Genomic DNA, 14,253 nt, shown 5'->3' with positions numbered 1-14,253 from the left:
GAGGAGATTGGACTGGTAACACAGTCATCATCTCCGTCAGTGCTGAAGTAAGACATGAAATTACAAAACTGTTTCTGGCACGTTGATGTTTAAACAGTATTTTAGCCGATGTGAAAAAGGGTTGAAAGGACGTTCAGACCTGATTTCATTCTGTTTACGTCATTGAATTCCCACTCTCAGCTCAGCAAGAAAATCACAAGGAATCCTGTGGTTTTAGTTTCCCAGACTCCCACAGGTTCCTTGTAAAGTTGACGTAATCGCCGTTATAAATGAAGGGAGAAAATCCGTCTTGTGTTGTTTTCTGTGCTGACCAGTTTGTGGCTCACCTCCTGCTGCAGTCTGCCTGTAAATGTGTAAATGTGCCAGCCAGGCTTTTTGGTTTACACAAACGTTCCCTGTGTTTACCGCTGCGATGACTCATAGGTTGCTATGGCGGGGAGCTCCGACTCCACACCGCTGTACTCTCATCCTCACCCTCTCTGTCCGTCATTATTGCCGTCTTGTTCGTCTTGTGTTTTCATCTTTTAGATCTGCAGGTGTTGTGACCTTCACTTCACTCCTCATGTTTTGTTTTTTCCCACTTTTGTCCCTCCTGCTTCTCCTCCCCTCCTTCGCTTTTCTTCTGCGCCACTCAACAACCTCATATAGATTTTCTTATCACACTGTCGCCCTTCCCTATACTCCTTGTCTCTGCTCTTTTCTCCTCTCTGCCTGTCTCTCTTTCTGTGGTGTCCAGCTGTGCTCCAGATGCGGCCCGCTCTCCCAGCTGTTGGCATCGTGATCACAAAGGGGAAAAAAAAAGAGTACGAGACGGAGTATAAAAATCCACACGTAGTGAAGCTCCTCAAACACGTGAGGATGGTAAAAAAAAATCAGGAAGAAGGAAAGAAGAATGCTAAAAACAACACGAGACGTCTCAGGACTGTCTCAGAGATGCTCTGAAGTTGATGGACGCAACAGCTGTGACATCACAACGAGCAGGAGAAGAAACCTCACCTGGAGGCCGAGGGAGCGCTAAGCTATCAAAGCTTCAACCGACTCCACAGCCTGTGTAGAAAGAAGGACAAAACATCCGCCTGGAAGTGAAGCCAGAAGACTTAACCTACTTATTGTTAGGATAAATGGAATAGGGGGAAATGGGATAAGCTGCCGGAAGGATTCCTGTATTCCTCACGTTCCTGTTGTCCTTGTGGAGGTCGGAGCAGGCCGTGCATGAAGGAGGACCACGGCGGTTGTGGGTGTGGGCGGCGCTATTGAGGGGCTTTAGCTACCTCGCCCTAACACCCCGAGAAATGTCTGTGGTTTATTTAGACACTTCAACGTGTGATACTTTAATTTATGAATAAATGCAAAAATAAAACAAAGATATTGTAAACTAAAAACACAAAAGCAGCACAGTCGATTTGGCCAATGGGCGCAGCTTTGCTCCAGTTCCTCCGCCGTTAGCAAAGGGGAAGAAGTCAGAATTTTCTCGGCCCTAAACATCCACATGTGGACTCAGAGACTCGATCCAAACCTGGGAACGAGTGTGATGAACCTAACGGGGCTGATACAGGTGATGATGACACCGAGGTGTGTCTAGGTAGGTTGGCTTGTTGGCTTGTCAACATATCCCATGAGCTGAATATGTAGCCTAGAATTCTGCAGAGCGGGAACCTACATGTGTGTGTGTGTGTGTGTGTGTGTGGACCTCACAGATGTTCCTGTGGAAACGTATCTGCTGACTGGCCTGGGGAACCCTCTCAGAGGACACTCGCTAGTTAAGCGACCCCAAAACACCAACAGTAAACTAATTTCTGGCCTCTCCTCTCTTTCAAAAACCTTTAAATTAAAGGCAAGTCGATGTTTGTGTGACATGTTTTATGAGAAGTTAAGTCGCAGGCTAGTTAAATGCAGCCACTCCGTAACGTTGTGATTGGTATCTGAGCTGACAAATGTTCTTAATAAGATCATCAACGTTAGAGGAAGAACGACAAGAAGAAACACGGACACATTGTGTCTGTGTCCGTTTACAATGAAAAAGTCTCATCATCATCTCGAAGCTGACTTTTTTACATTGACATGTAAAAAAGAGAAGGAAAAAAAACGCACAAAAGCTTCAACAAGAAAAAAACAAATCTAGTGAAGAAGTCCCGGGGAATCCAAAGCGCCCAGACCGCTTTTCACACGACAGCAGCTATTTGCCGGAGCAGATGGATGAGGCTGCAGGCCAAGAGGAAAAGAGGTGACGAGCCGTTGCAGGTGCTGGAGGGATGGACAGAGCTGACAGCGAGATGAAAGAAGGGAAAATGGAGGAGGGCGAGGTGTCTTGTTTCGCAGACGAGCTGCAGTGATGCAAAAAAAAAAAAAAAAAAAATCCAGAGTAAAGCATTTAGAGTGGATTGTTCCTGTCGGGACTGCTCGGATGCTGCGAGGCCATTACTTTGTGAAAAGGGCAACAGAAAGCAGCATTTTGATAGATTGTAGGTCATGACACCATATTGGATGATATACAGCTATAAAGTTCCCTAATTCCCAGCTCGCTCTCCGGCGTTAAAAAGCTCCCTCTGTTTTTTTTGTACTCTGCTCCTTATCTTTCTTTGTCCTCTCCCTTTTCTTTTCCAAACATCAATTCCTCCATCCATCTCTCTTTCCCCCACACTCGCTCCCGGTCAAGGGGAAGTGGCAGCCGCTGCCTGCCGGCTCCCAGAGGAACAGACCTGCCTTTGTCTGTCTGCACTGTAGGAAGATGAGCAGCCAGTCCTCCCAGTAAGCCCAGCGTGCCCAGCGGGGACTCAGGGTTTGTTTGCTGCGAGGCCAGCCACCCAGAACGCCTGTAAATCAGCCAGCCCCTTAAGTCAGGGCCTTCCTGCTCTGTAAATGGAGCCAGTCAGTCAGGTATTAGGCTCGGCGCTCATGGCTGTGAGGAAGAGCAGAGCGCAGACGGAGGCTGACAGACTGCAGACCTCGCTTTGAATGCTTTGCAAGCACGACCAAGATGTGCAATGACTTTGAGATTCATGCAATTCAAAAAGTGAGAAACACATGTGCAGGGAGGAATCTGCAGTGAAAGACGACGTACTGCTGTCTCCAGAGCTAATGTGCACGATGGAATTAAGACTCAGAAGCTTTCTGTGCCCATTGGAGATATAATGAGGTTAATGTTATTTACTGAGCCCTAATGAAATAATACTTCTGCTTCTCCCTCGGCAAGAATCCAGTGACCTCCCAAATAAACTCAATATATTTATTTGATTAGAGAGAGGGAGGGAGGGAGAGAGAGAGAGAGGATACAAAATAAGGCTCAAAGCGAAGTCGTCAAAGTAAAAGCATCAAACTCTTTTCTCGTAAAAAAAAAAAATAATAAAAATAAAATGTTCCCGTGTCTTTTGACATCGGAGCCTTTTTTGGGACGGGAAACCTAAAAAAACATCCATCCACATTGATTTTCTATTACGTTTCAAAGCTGAAAGTACTTTTCATTGTTTTCACCCCGGCACTCTGAGATCCCTCTCCAAGCATGATGAAACTGAGGATAAAGTGCTCTCTCTCTTTTTTTGGGTTATGTTTTAATGGATGAGGCTCCAGGCTTCGACAAGCCCTAACAAGGAGATCAATAGAAAGTATAAAGACTGTCCTCCCACAGGCCGCGTCTGCTCTCGCCACGGATCACAGATGAATGCTGTGGAGATGCCATGGCGACACCCCGCCAGTGCGGAAATGATTTGATGTAATCAGAACGCTGCGGTGTGATTAGAGGAGCCACGTCTCACCCTGTTAGACCCCCACACCCTCTGTGAAGTCGCTATGTCAGGGGAGGTGAGCGTGCATCTACCATTCCCTTTAAACCGCCCGCCATCCCTCCTCACTTGACATCCTCCACCTCGTTCAAGTGATGGCGCTCACATTCAAGACGACGAGAGGAAGACGAAACAAACGGCTGCAGGCCGGACAACAGTCTGACACAGTTATGTCCAGATGGCTGCGTGATATGTTCAGAGACAGGCTCCCCGTTAGTGTGTGTGTGTGTGTGTGTGTGTGTGTGTGTGCTATCTGTCCTTCCTTGCTCACTTTGCTCCACATAGGGAATACGTTACTACTCTTGCTCTGCATTCCTCCAGAGTCAGAGGAAAATCTCAACCCCTTTTAACCCCCCCCCCCCCCCCCCCCTCACTCAGCTGTGGAGCAGCTTTGAAGTATTTTTTTATTTCTCTGTCACATCCACAGACCGACGACTCAGAGCTCTTCTCCCTCACATGGATTTTGTTTACGTCCTGCAGCCAAACTCCCACAGTCCGTGTCGCAGTCAGAGGCAGAGAAGATAAACCGTGCAGGCATTTTATTCTGCTGAGGTGTTCTTTAGTCCCGCCGCGCTCGAGGACATGATTTTACCACCAGAGTTCTGACCCTTTTAATTCCACTGAACGTGACGGACCCTCAAATGCCCGTTCACACACACGCACACCGAGGAAATGAAACGCCCTTCCTAAACAGTTTGGGCACGAATAAGGTGTCTTTTCAAAGGTTGGAATAACGCAGAAGATCGCACTCTGCTTGCCGTTAGTTCTTCCTGCTTTCGGGAGACGATTCAATGAAGCAGCATGTCAACGTGTTCAGAGTTTCATTGGCTAAAAGGAATGTCAGTCATGGACACCATTGCGTGCGACTGGCTGGGCGTAAAGATGTCTGAACCGGGGCAGGAACTTCCTTTCAACTCAGGCTCTCATCGGCTGTTAAAGGCCGGCAGACGCAATGTGGATTATCTTGTTGTTCTGATCGTGGAGAAGAAAAAAAAAATTAACTGAAATTCAAACTTGATTAATTGTCCTCGTGGTCGAGACTCTGAGGTTTTCTGTCACTCACAATCAATCACACAGAATCCCTCGGCGAACATCTTTTAAACCTCGCCTGAATGGCGAAGAAAATCTTCAAAACTTACAAAGATAGGAGAGATTTGGTTTGGTGTGTCGGTCGACTTCTTACTGTTCACTGACCAGACAGGAAACAGAAATAATCGTTATTATCAGGCATGTTCAATGAGGATCAAACTGTGCAGACATAGAGTGTGTGTGAATCTCTGAAGCATGGCTTTATGTAGGTCTGTGTTATCTAATACAATCTGTCACCATCTAATATTCACACTGATGATCCTTGAGGGTAAAGAGACTGAGGAGAGGAGGACGGGGAGGGAATAAATAAACAATAAACACAACTCTTCCTGGAAGTCTCCTGACTTTAAATCCTGCAAAAAACTTCAAATGTACCCGCGCTGATAAGATGCACATGCTCACTCTGAGTTAGTCTCTGATGATTTCATTTATTCTTCACTTACTGTCATGTTCCCACACACAGACTGAACGCAGGCGTTTGGGTTGAAGCGTTAAAAGGGAAGGCAGTAGAATTGTTTGATGCTTCAAACGAGGCCCCTCCTCCTGGACCCCCCCAGAAGCTCATCCTCACTGCAGGGCGCACTGTGTGCCTTTACTGCTCGTACCTACACTGCAAGCTACCGCACGCTAGCACGGGTTAGGGTTAGCGCCCAACAGTCTAACAGACAGCAGACCAACTCCACGTCTGAAAGCTAACAGGATTTCTTTGTTTCCTTTCTCTGTGATTATGTTTTCTTTTCTTTGCGGCTCCGTCCACATCCGTCATTGGTCGGTTTGAATTGCATCCACTCCTAAACTCACCTGAGGTGCACTGTCATTGGCTGGAGGAAACAAACCAGCTCTCCTGTCGCGTCTGGAAAACTTAGCATATGCTAACACGTCGCTCCTCTCCAGCTTTATCATCTCGTCCGTGATGCAAAGTTTGATGACGAGGTTTTCTGTGAGGCAAATTAGTGAAAGACATTTGGTTTTTCTTTCTGTTTTTGGTGCTGCAGTGATCAGTGCTGTCGCCTCTCAGCGAAGAGGTTGCTAGTTTGAATCCCTGTCGGACAGGAGCATCTCTGTGTGGAGTCTGCATGTTCTTCCTCCCGCAGTCCAAACACACGCTGGTTACCTGCTGACTCCGAACTGTCCGGAGGTGTGAGTGTGAGTGTGGCTGGTTGTCGGCGCTGTGATTGACAGGTGAAAGGTCCTCGGTGTACCTCGCCTCTCGCCCAATGACAGCTGGGATTGGCTCAACCCCGAATGGAAAAAGCGGTGCAGAATAAAGAAGGATGTTTGTGGTTTATCTTAGAATAAAAAGCAGGTATTATAAAAAAGCAAACCATGCTCTCGCTTTGTTCTCTCTCTCTCTCTCCCTCTGTCTCTGTTTTTTTTTTCCGACACAGCAGATTCACCCCAGCAGCTACACATGACGGAGTGAATACAAGAACACAGCTTGAATCAATTACTCCGTGGATGCACTTGATTTAGTGTTGCTCTGAATAAGCACTTCTGAGTGGATGCTGGCTGCGTCACGCCAGGCAACTTTTTCTCTGCCGCGTAAATCAGAGCCGATGAGCGCTGATCTGCTGTCAGACTGGGTGCGGATTATAATGAAGGAGGCAGCAAACAGGGAGGTGGGGAGATCCATGAGTCGGCCTCTCTCTTTCAGGTGTGTCGACTTGTGAAATGTGAGCGCTGCTGTGAAAATCACCGGGTGTTTTTTATCCGAGATTCACCGTCGTAAAAGATAAGTCTGCCGCTGAATCGTTGCGTCTCCAACAGGTTTATTATGAAAGGAAGGAACTTTCTTAATGATGCATAACTATTAAATCCTGAAATGTCAGGTAACAATAAGCCTCTGTTGGTCTTCTTTTGCTCTTCTGTTTTGCAGATTCACGGCTCTCTTGTTTGTCTCGCAGTGACGTCTGAGTCACGGTGATCTATCCAGGGAATCTGTTTCTGGGTTTGCAGCATCAGAGGAGGCTTGTTGGAAGATGTCTGGTTCAGAATAGTTCCATCTCTCTGGGGAGGAGGGGGAGGAGGGGGGGGGGGGTGTCGGGGCGTGGTGCTGTGTTTTTAACTCAGTGTGTCTCAATGCTGTTATGGAGCAATCATGTCTCTCCTCTGACTCACAGATGGCTGTGAGAGGTTTCTACATGTGTGCATTGCTGGCTACATTAGTGGGCGAGGATTGTGGTCGGTGGGGGGAGGGGATGTCGAGTTTGGGGAGGTGGAGAAGTGTGGGGAGAGGTCAGCGAAGGCACAGCTGGTGAGACCCCCACTCCAACCAGCTGCTGCCTTAAAAGAGTCCGTCAGCAGCCCTGCACCCCCCCCCCCCCCCCCCCCCCCCCCCAGCGCTCCCTCGGCCCTTTACCCCCCTGCAGACTCAGCCCAGCTGTTCCAAGCTTTCTACTCTTCTCCCTGCCACTATGCACTTTGACCCCAGAGGATAAAAACACAAAAAATCCCTTTTGCATTTACAAACAAGTGTGCATGCACCTGACTGTGCACACATGCACGTTACCAGCATATATTAAACCCAGGCGGGTCAGTAATCCAATAAGTCACACGGGAGGTATCTCAGGAGCGCCGATGGATCTGTTAGGACTCTGATGGAGCAGCGAGCTCACGCCTGAGGCTGGAGTAAATCCACCAGCTGGGTCTTGGCCCTTCAGGGGGGGGACTTAGACTCTTCTGCTGAATGCCTGGTAAAGAGCATCAGCTATGCTGTGAGGGGAAGTCAGACTGAATATTTACCAGCCCTTCTCAAAGTTTCCCTTTTATGAAATTTCACTGTGGAAGACTCGAAACGAGCTCGAGCTGGGCGGCTGATTCTTTAAACGTGCGTCCGCTTTGTGGAAAACTTCGATAAAGTAATCAGAAGTGGAGACGTGGTCTTAAAGTACGAGACAGAGTCAAATAAGACAAAGCGAGGAACACGCCATTCTGTGAACTGAGATATGGACGCCGTGTTTGCAGCTCTTCACTTTGCACAAACCCTAAACCAAAAACACCTCAGCATTGACAGAACAGCAAAAAGACCGTCATCGTGTCAGACGCCGACGATAATAAGTCTTTACGCGGACTTGTGTCTAAAAGAAAAAAAAAATCCTTATCTTTTAAATTGCGTCCTGTCTGTGTTGTGTTTTGTTTTTCCTCCATCTGCAGAATCGAACCCTACAAGTTCAAATTTGAACTCAGGCCACCCGGTCTGCTCCTCACCAGGCCAGTGAGGTGCAGACTGGGTGCATGGATGCCACACCCTCTCTCTCTCCCCCCGCTCCCCTCCTGCTATTGTTCCCTCGATGACAAGGCCCACGTGCCCCCCTATTCAGCCTCCTGGTGGGGGGTAGGCGGGCTCTTTGTCTGGCTGCCATTGTCCCAGACACACGCTTCCATTTGACGGACACACGTGCTGTCAAAGGAGAAAGGGAGCGGAGGAGGAGGAGGGGCCACCGCTGGCCATTATTCTCGGCGGCGGTGGTGGCGGTGAAAAGACGAGACGCGCTGGCCATCTGTGGTGTTTGTCTGTAATCTGTAGTGACTGCACACAGACACACAAACAGACACGCGCACACACTTCTCCGTTTCTGAAAGAATCCCTCGCCTTTGTCACGCCACGCTGTTCAGGGGGGGGATGAAGCCTATTGAGGTGTTCTGTTTCGTTTTCAAGTGGAGTGTGTATCGAGTGTGTGTGTGTGTGTGTGTGTGTGTGTGTGTGTGTGTGTGTGTGGTTAGGAGTGTAAGATGTAAAGCTGATATCTTTGAGACTACAAGAATGTTCTGTTTCCTCTCCCCGGGACGTCAAAGTGACCATTGTTGGCTGTTTTCTAGCGACAGGCCTAAACACCAGTCCACTTGTCTCTCTTTCTCGCTCTCTGGCCTTCGGTGACCCGGTCTTCCTGAGGGTCTCCACCTCTTCAGCTCCGCCCCTTCCCTCTGGAAGGTGCAACATGGGAGAGTTTGCTGCACAGTCTTCTTCTTGCTTTGATCTTTCATTTCTGCATGCATCACTCATACGCTCTTCTCCTAAATTTGAATATTCAGTCGGATCCTGTAATTGATCTTTTTTAATATTAATCTTATCGGTGTAATTGTTCCTTTGCTGTTTTTATCTTTTGCTTTGTCAGGTGACCTTGAGAGTTTTGAAAGGCGGATTTAAACTGAACTGGAAGGGAACGCTGTTATGAGAATTTTGTGCCTTTATATCAATGTCATGCATGGACCCGCTCATTCACAAGGAGAACAAGCAGTCGAGAGTGGTGGACATCGACATGAGGAAGTAGTTTTGTGGCATTGATGCACTCTGTCGTCGTGCACCGGGCGCATCACGGGGGGCGGCGGGTGGAACTCTGGGTAAAGTCAGTGTGGCTGTTTGTGTTCACACATACAAGCTCAAGTTTCATCCACGTGTGAAAGCACCATAACACAGGAGGATAAGTTGTTATTTGATCATGTACGAGACACAAAACGTTCTGAAGAGCCTCCAGAAACCTTCCTGAGCTCCGTTAGTCCGCCTGAACTTCTGAACCGACTTCCTCTGTCCGTGTTTCTGCCTGACGAGCTGAAGCTTTTAGTGCCGCTCCGTGAGACACGACCACCCCATGAAGGTCACGCAGTCCTGCAGCTCCACAACGCCCCAAACTCCCAAAGTGCTGCACACCCAGCCTGTGGCATTGTTGTTTACCAGCGCAGTGATGACACAGATTGACTGCAGTGCTCTGTGCTGCAGAGATCAAAACAACGCTGCCTCGGAGACGTGAGCTGTGTTTTGCTCGGCAGCTTCCTGTGTCACCAAATGTTTCTGAGAGGACGCTTTGACGGTGATGAAAGTAGGTGACTGCTTCCTTGTGACATGGAAACTCTGCAGGACTCTCAGATTTGAGGGCAGGCGGACAGATGGTGCATCTCTCATAGAAACAGATAGATTGACAGACAGATGGATAATAAATGCACACATGCAGAGCAGGCTTCATTTGAACTTTTAGAGATCGTCAGTTTGAAATAAAAACTCTTTTTCCTCCGTAGTATGACCATGTGTTTATTCTAACGGCTATCTGAAGTGAGCAGTGGTTTATTTAATTGCACATTTAATGTCAACAGATTTGCTTTTTTAAATACAGAACACAAACTCACTCAGTCATCTTTCCAGTGTTCCCTGTTTCGACAAACGGGAGCTCCTCAGACGTGCAGTCAGACACCGAGCGAGGATGTTAAAAGCTTTAAAAGCTTTATTGATTTCCGCCCTTGTCTCTAGTTGCTTTACATGCATAAACATGCATTATGTATGCCTGCTTTGTATTTCTAGTGAATCCCCAGAAATCTGCAAAAACTGGATTTGACATGGTGTGTGTGTGTGTGTGTGTGTGTGTGTGTGTGTGTGTGTGTGTGTGTGTGTGTGTGTGTGTGTGTGTGTGTGTGTGTGTGTGTGTGTGTGTGTGTGTGTGTGTGTGTGTGTGTGTGTGTGTGTGTGTGTGTGTGTGTGTGTGTGTGTGTGTGTGTGTGTGTGTGTGTGTGTGTGTGTGTGTGCAGGGAGACAGCTGTGTGATCTGCATTCAGAGCACACATTGGAGTATGTGTCAGCAAAAAACACAGAGAGGAAAAACTCTCTCTGTCTGGACGGAGCTGACAGGAGGTCAGAGGTCGGAGGTCATGCAAAGTGACCTGGATGACATCACACTCACAAAAAGCACACATACGTCTGTCTGGCTTAGTGCTGCGAGAGTGTGTGTTACTGCTACTCTCCAGCAGGGGCGCTGTTACACAGGAAACAGAGCCCTGCACCGTGGCCCCTCTCTCTCTCTCTCTCTCTCTCTCTCTCTCTCTCTCTCTCTCTCTCTCTCTCTCTCTCTCTCTTCTTCCTTCCTACTGGTACGAGGATGTGGCTCCTTACACACCAACGGGGGGAGAAGGGAGTTCAACCTTTTCCTGGGACTTTTAGAAAAGCACGAGGCTGTGTGCTTTATGATGATGATCAAATCCTCTGGGATCTGTTCAACACTGTCATCCTGTTCTCAGATTATATTCCATAAACGACTGTGATCGGACACGATCACTTCATCAGGCGTTCATCACACTCTTGCACAGGACTCTTGCATTTCACTTTCATGTGTCCGTTTCTGAATGAGCGTGACATGTAGGAGAGTGCAGGAGTTCACTGTCAGGACAACTTTAATATTACGATGCATTTCCAGGACAGGAGCGAACGTCTGTGATGTGGAAGAAGGTAAAATAAATACAGGCTGTAAAAAAAATAAATCTTTATTATAAGTCCTAAATGTTTTATTTAAATCGGAAAGTTAGAAATCAAAGGGAAGAAACTAATTCCTATCTCACTTTTCTTTTCTCATAAAATGGGATCATTAGTCCTGGAGGAGTTTAAGGCATTTGTCTGAAAACACATTTTAGTGGAGCAAATGTACCAAAACATTTCTGTTTAAAGAATGTAAGATATTCAGACGTGTAGCACTTTTAAAGGGCTGCATGAAGAAAGATCCGACATCCTGATAAACAGCATTTAAAGGACATCTCCTCTGATAAGTATTCCACATATGGCCTTTAAAATGCTCCAGGTTGTTCAGGAGTAACACTGAAGTAGATGATGGAGCCACAGCGTCTGCTATGATGCTGTGATGAGAAGATGTGTGCTCGTATGAATGCTGCGTGTTGTTCAACAGAATCCCAGTCTGAACTAAAGAGTGGAGAAGAACAGGAAGCGTTTAATTCTGTCATGACCCGGGTCATGAGGTCATACGTCGGTTCACCCCGTCTTCCTGCAGACTTCTTACTCGGGGGGGGGGGGGGGGGCTGGGAGGAAAAAGTCTGGATAATATTCTGAGGAGAACATTTGACTTTGTGTGTGTGTGTGTGTGTGTGTGTGTGTGTTCACACGTGCAGCTCACCATGAAAGATTAAGAAATATATATATATTTTTGTGCAAGTGTGAAAACACTTTTTCTCTCCACTACCTCACCGGGAAGATCTCTCTGTGATCCGAGCAGAGAGGGGAGGTGGGGGTCTTCTTTCACCCACAATGTTGTTACTGTCTGTCTCTCTCTCTCTCCTCGCTCTCATCTGATCTCAGCCCAGTGAAAGAGACGTGTGTGTGTGTGTGTGTGTGTGTGTCTGTGTGTGTTTGTGTGGGTTTGTGAATTCATGCTACTTCCTCTGCCTTCCTCTCTTCTATTTTTGTTGCTGTTTTTCTCCCAAATATTCACCAGTCTCTCTCCCCCCCTCCTTCTCTCTCTCTCTCTCGCCTTCCTCTCTCTGTCCATTAGCCCACCCAAAACAAAACATACCATTGGTTGCCATGGGATCCAGTTGCCTCGCAGCAGCGAGGTTTTCACATGGTCCATACGTGTCGGAGTTTGGATGTTGACTGGAAAGGAGGACAGATGTGGAGTTAGGTTGTGACGTCTGTGATCAAGCTGCTGCCGAGTTTGTGCACACTCACACACAAACACACACCTAGGATTTATGTGTGTGTGTCCAAAGTCACTTTAAGAACAGCACTTTAACACACCTACATCATCTTACATCCTGTCGGTGAGGCTTCGTCTGTAACTACAGGCTTTGTGTTGGCTCGTAGAGAAGGCCCAGTCAGGGATAATGGAGGCGTACGACGATGGAGAGTCATTGAAGGGAGGAAATAGACGGATGAGGGAAGAGTCAGAAAGAAGTTAAGGAGAGTGGTATTGACCAGAGGCAGAAATCGATATGCAACCTGTCAAGATAAGGCAGTGGATTTGGCTGCCAAACCTCCCTATTGGATCCGTCTGAGTGGAAGTTTTACGGAGCGTGACAAAAAGAAAGAAAAGTTGGGATTTCACGCCGGCGCTGATTGGCTGATCCAATGTTGTTATATGAGGGTGCTCTTTAGTGGGGATGACTTAAAAAAGATATGAGAGCAGTTATCAGGTGAACAGGTGTTGCAGCGATGGAAGCGGGCAGTGGAACTGCTTCAGATAGAAGTGATTGTACCCGAGCTAAAAAGCCTCTGCATGTTTCTAATAAGCTCCAGCAGCAGAAAGCTGCTCAAACTAGGATCAATGTTGGAGATGAAACATGGAGAGAGGTTAGAACGCAGAAAGCTTTACAGACCCATGCAGAGCTGGCTAAACACTGAAGCTACAGTGTCCACCACATGCAGAGCTGGCTAAACACTGAAGCTACAGTGTCCACCACATGCAGAGCTGGCTAAACACTGAAGCTACAGTGTCCACCACATGCAGAGCTGGCTAAACACTGAATTTAGACTGCAGTACCCACTGTAACCACGAGGGGGCCGGGTTACTTGCTGCTCCTTTCACACGTGTGATACAGCAACCAGCCAGAAGAAGGAGCTCCAAACTTTTGGCTTCACATTTAGGCAGCTGTCCTGTCATCCTTTTTCTTTTATTTTTTATACACTGCACTTTAAGTTAGCAACATGCTAGGATCCTTTTAGAGTGAATTCAGAAGACTTCATGAAGAGAAGCAGTAATATGTCTGAAAAGTCTGAATACAGAAACTGGAAGGCAAATCGTCTCCTCCTCAAATTCCACTGTATTAATTAAATGCTTATATTGCCTGTAGTTTATCACGTTGCTGTGAGTTCGTACAGGAAGTAGGTTACGACTTGTTACTGTATTTAAATGTGGGCTTTAGTCCATGCTGGTTTGCTTATGAGCGCACAGGTTTGGATAATTGATGTTTTGTAAGCCCACAGATGATTAACTCTGGTTGTGTGTGAGTGTGCACGTGTGACACAGGAAGCATCATTTACATTCAGAGAGTGTTGCTTGAAATAACAGGCTGTTACGGAGTCACTGAGGCATGCTGGTTGTAAGACCGCAGAGTTTCAAATGAGCATGTTCGCCGGCAGACGGGAACACACACACACATACACACACACACACACACACACACACACACACACACACACACACACATACACACACACACACACACACGATTAGGTTTCTCTGTTTTGTCTCCAACGGGTGGAAAAGCTCGCTTGAGACACGAGCCGGAGGGTTTATTTAATGTGAGCAGGAGGCGTGTCTGCTCCCACCTGCTGTGTGAGATCATGTTTTAAAACTATACAGCAGGCTGTAAAGGCTTATGTCCACGTCTGACAAATAGATGGATACAAATACTCACAACACTGATGCATAATGCATGAACATGAAGATACCTGCACACGCAAACAGACACACAAGCACGTCCACAGGATCGAGAGCACATCAGCACTCTTAGTGGTTTGGAATTGAAGCCGCTTCATCTTCTCCTGTGGCTTTGTCTTCTCCTCTCGTCACTAATTTTAGATTCCTTTTCTTTCTCGCCCGCCCGCGCAGCTCGCTCCGAGGAGTGCTGAAGAAGGAGAGTAGGAGGAGGAGGAGGAGGAGGAGGAGGAGGAGGA

The 14,253-nt window shown here is 47.4% G+C and overlaps 1 protein-coding gene across 1 annotated transcript in view; it reads left to right on the top strand.

The window, feature by feature from the left end:
• Nucleotides 1-429: 429 nt before the first annotated feature.
• The window catches only part of numbl (NUMB like endocytic adaptor protein), a gene marked incomplete at its 5' end in the record, with an annotated part of 24,484 nt that continues 10,660 nt past the window's right edge, over nucleotides 430-14,253 (top strand). The window contains 2 exons of the mRNA XM_079353270.1: nucleotides 430-481; nucleotides 737-861. Of these exons, the coding sequence (XP_079209396.1) occupies nucleotides 430-481; nucleotides 737-861 (177 nt within the window). The remainder of the gene's footprint in view (nucleotides 482-736; nucleotides 862-14,253) is intronic.

The sequence above is a fragment of the Symphodus melops genome (assembly GCF_947650265.1).
Source record: "Symphodus melops genome assembly, chromosome: 10".
Classification (NCBI taxonomy): domain Eukaryota; kingdom Metazoa; phylum Chordata; class Actinopteri; order Labriformes; family Labridae; genus Symphodus; species Symphodus melops.
The sequence above is the reverse complement of the archived record's forward strand: the minus strand, read 5'-3'. Positions and strand labels throughout refer to the sequence as shown.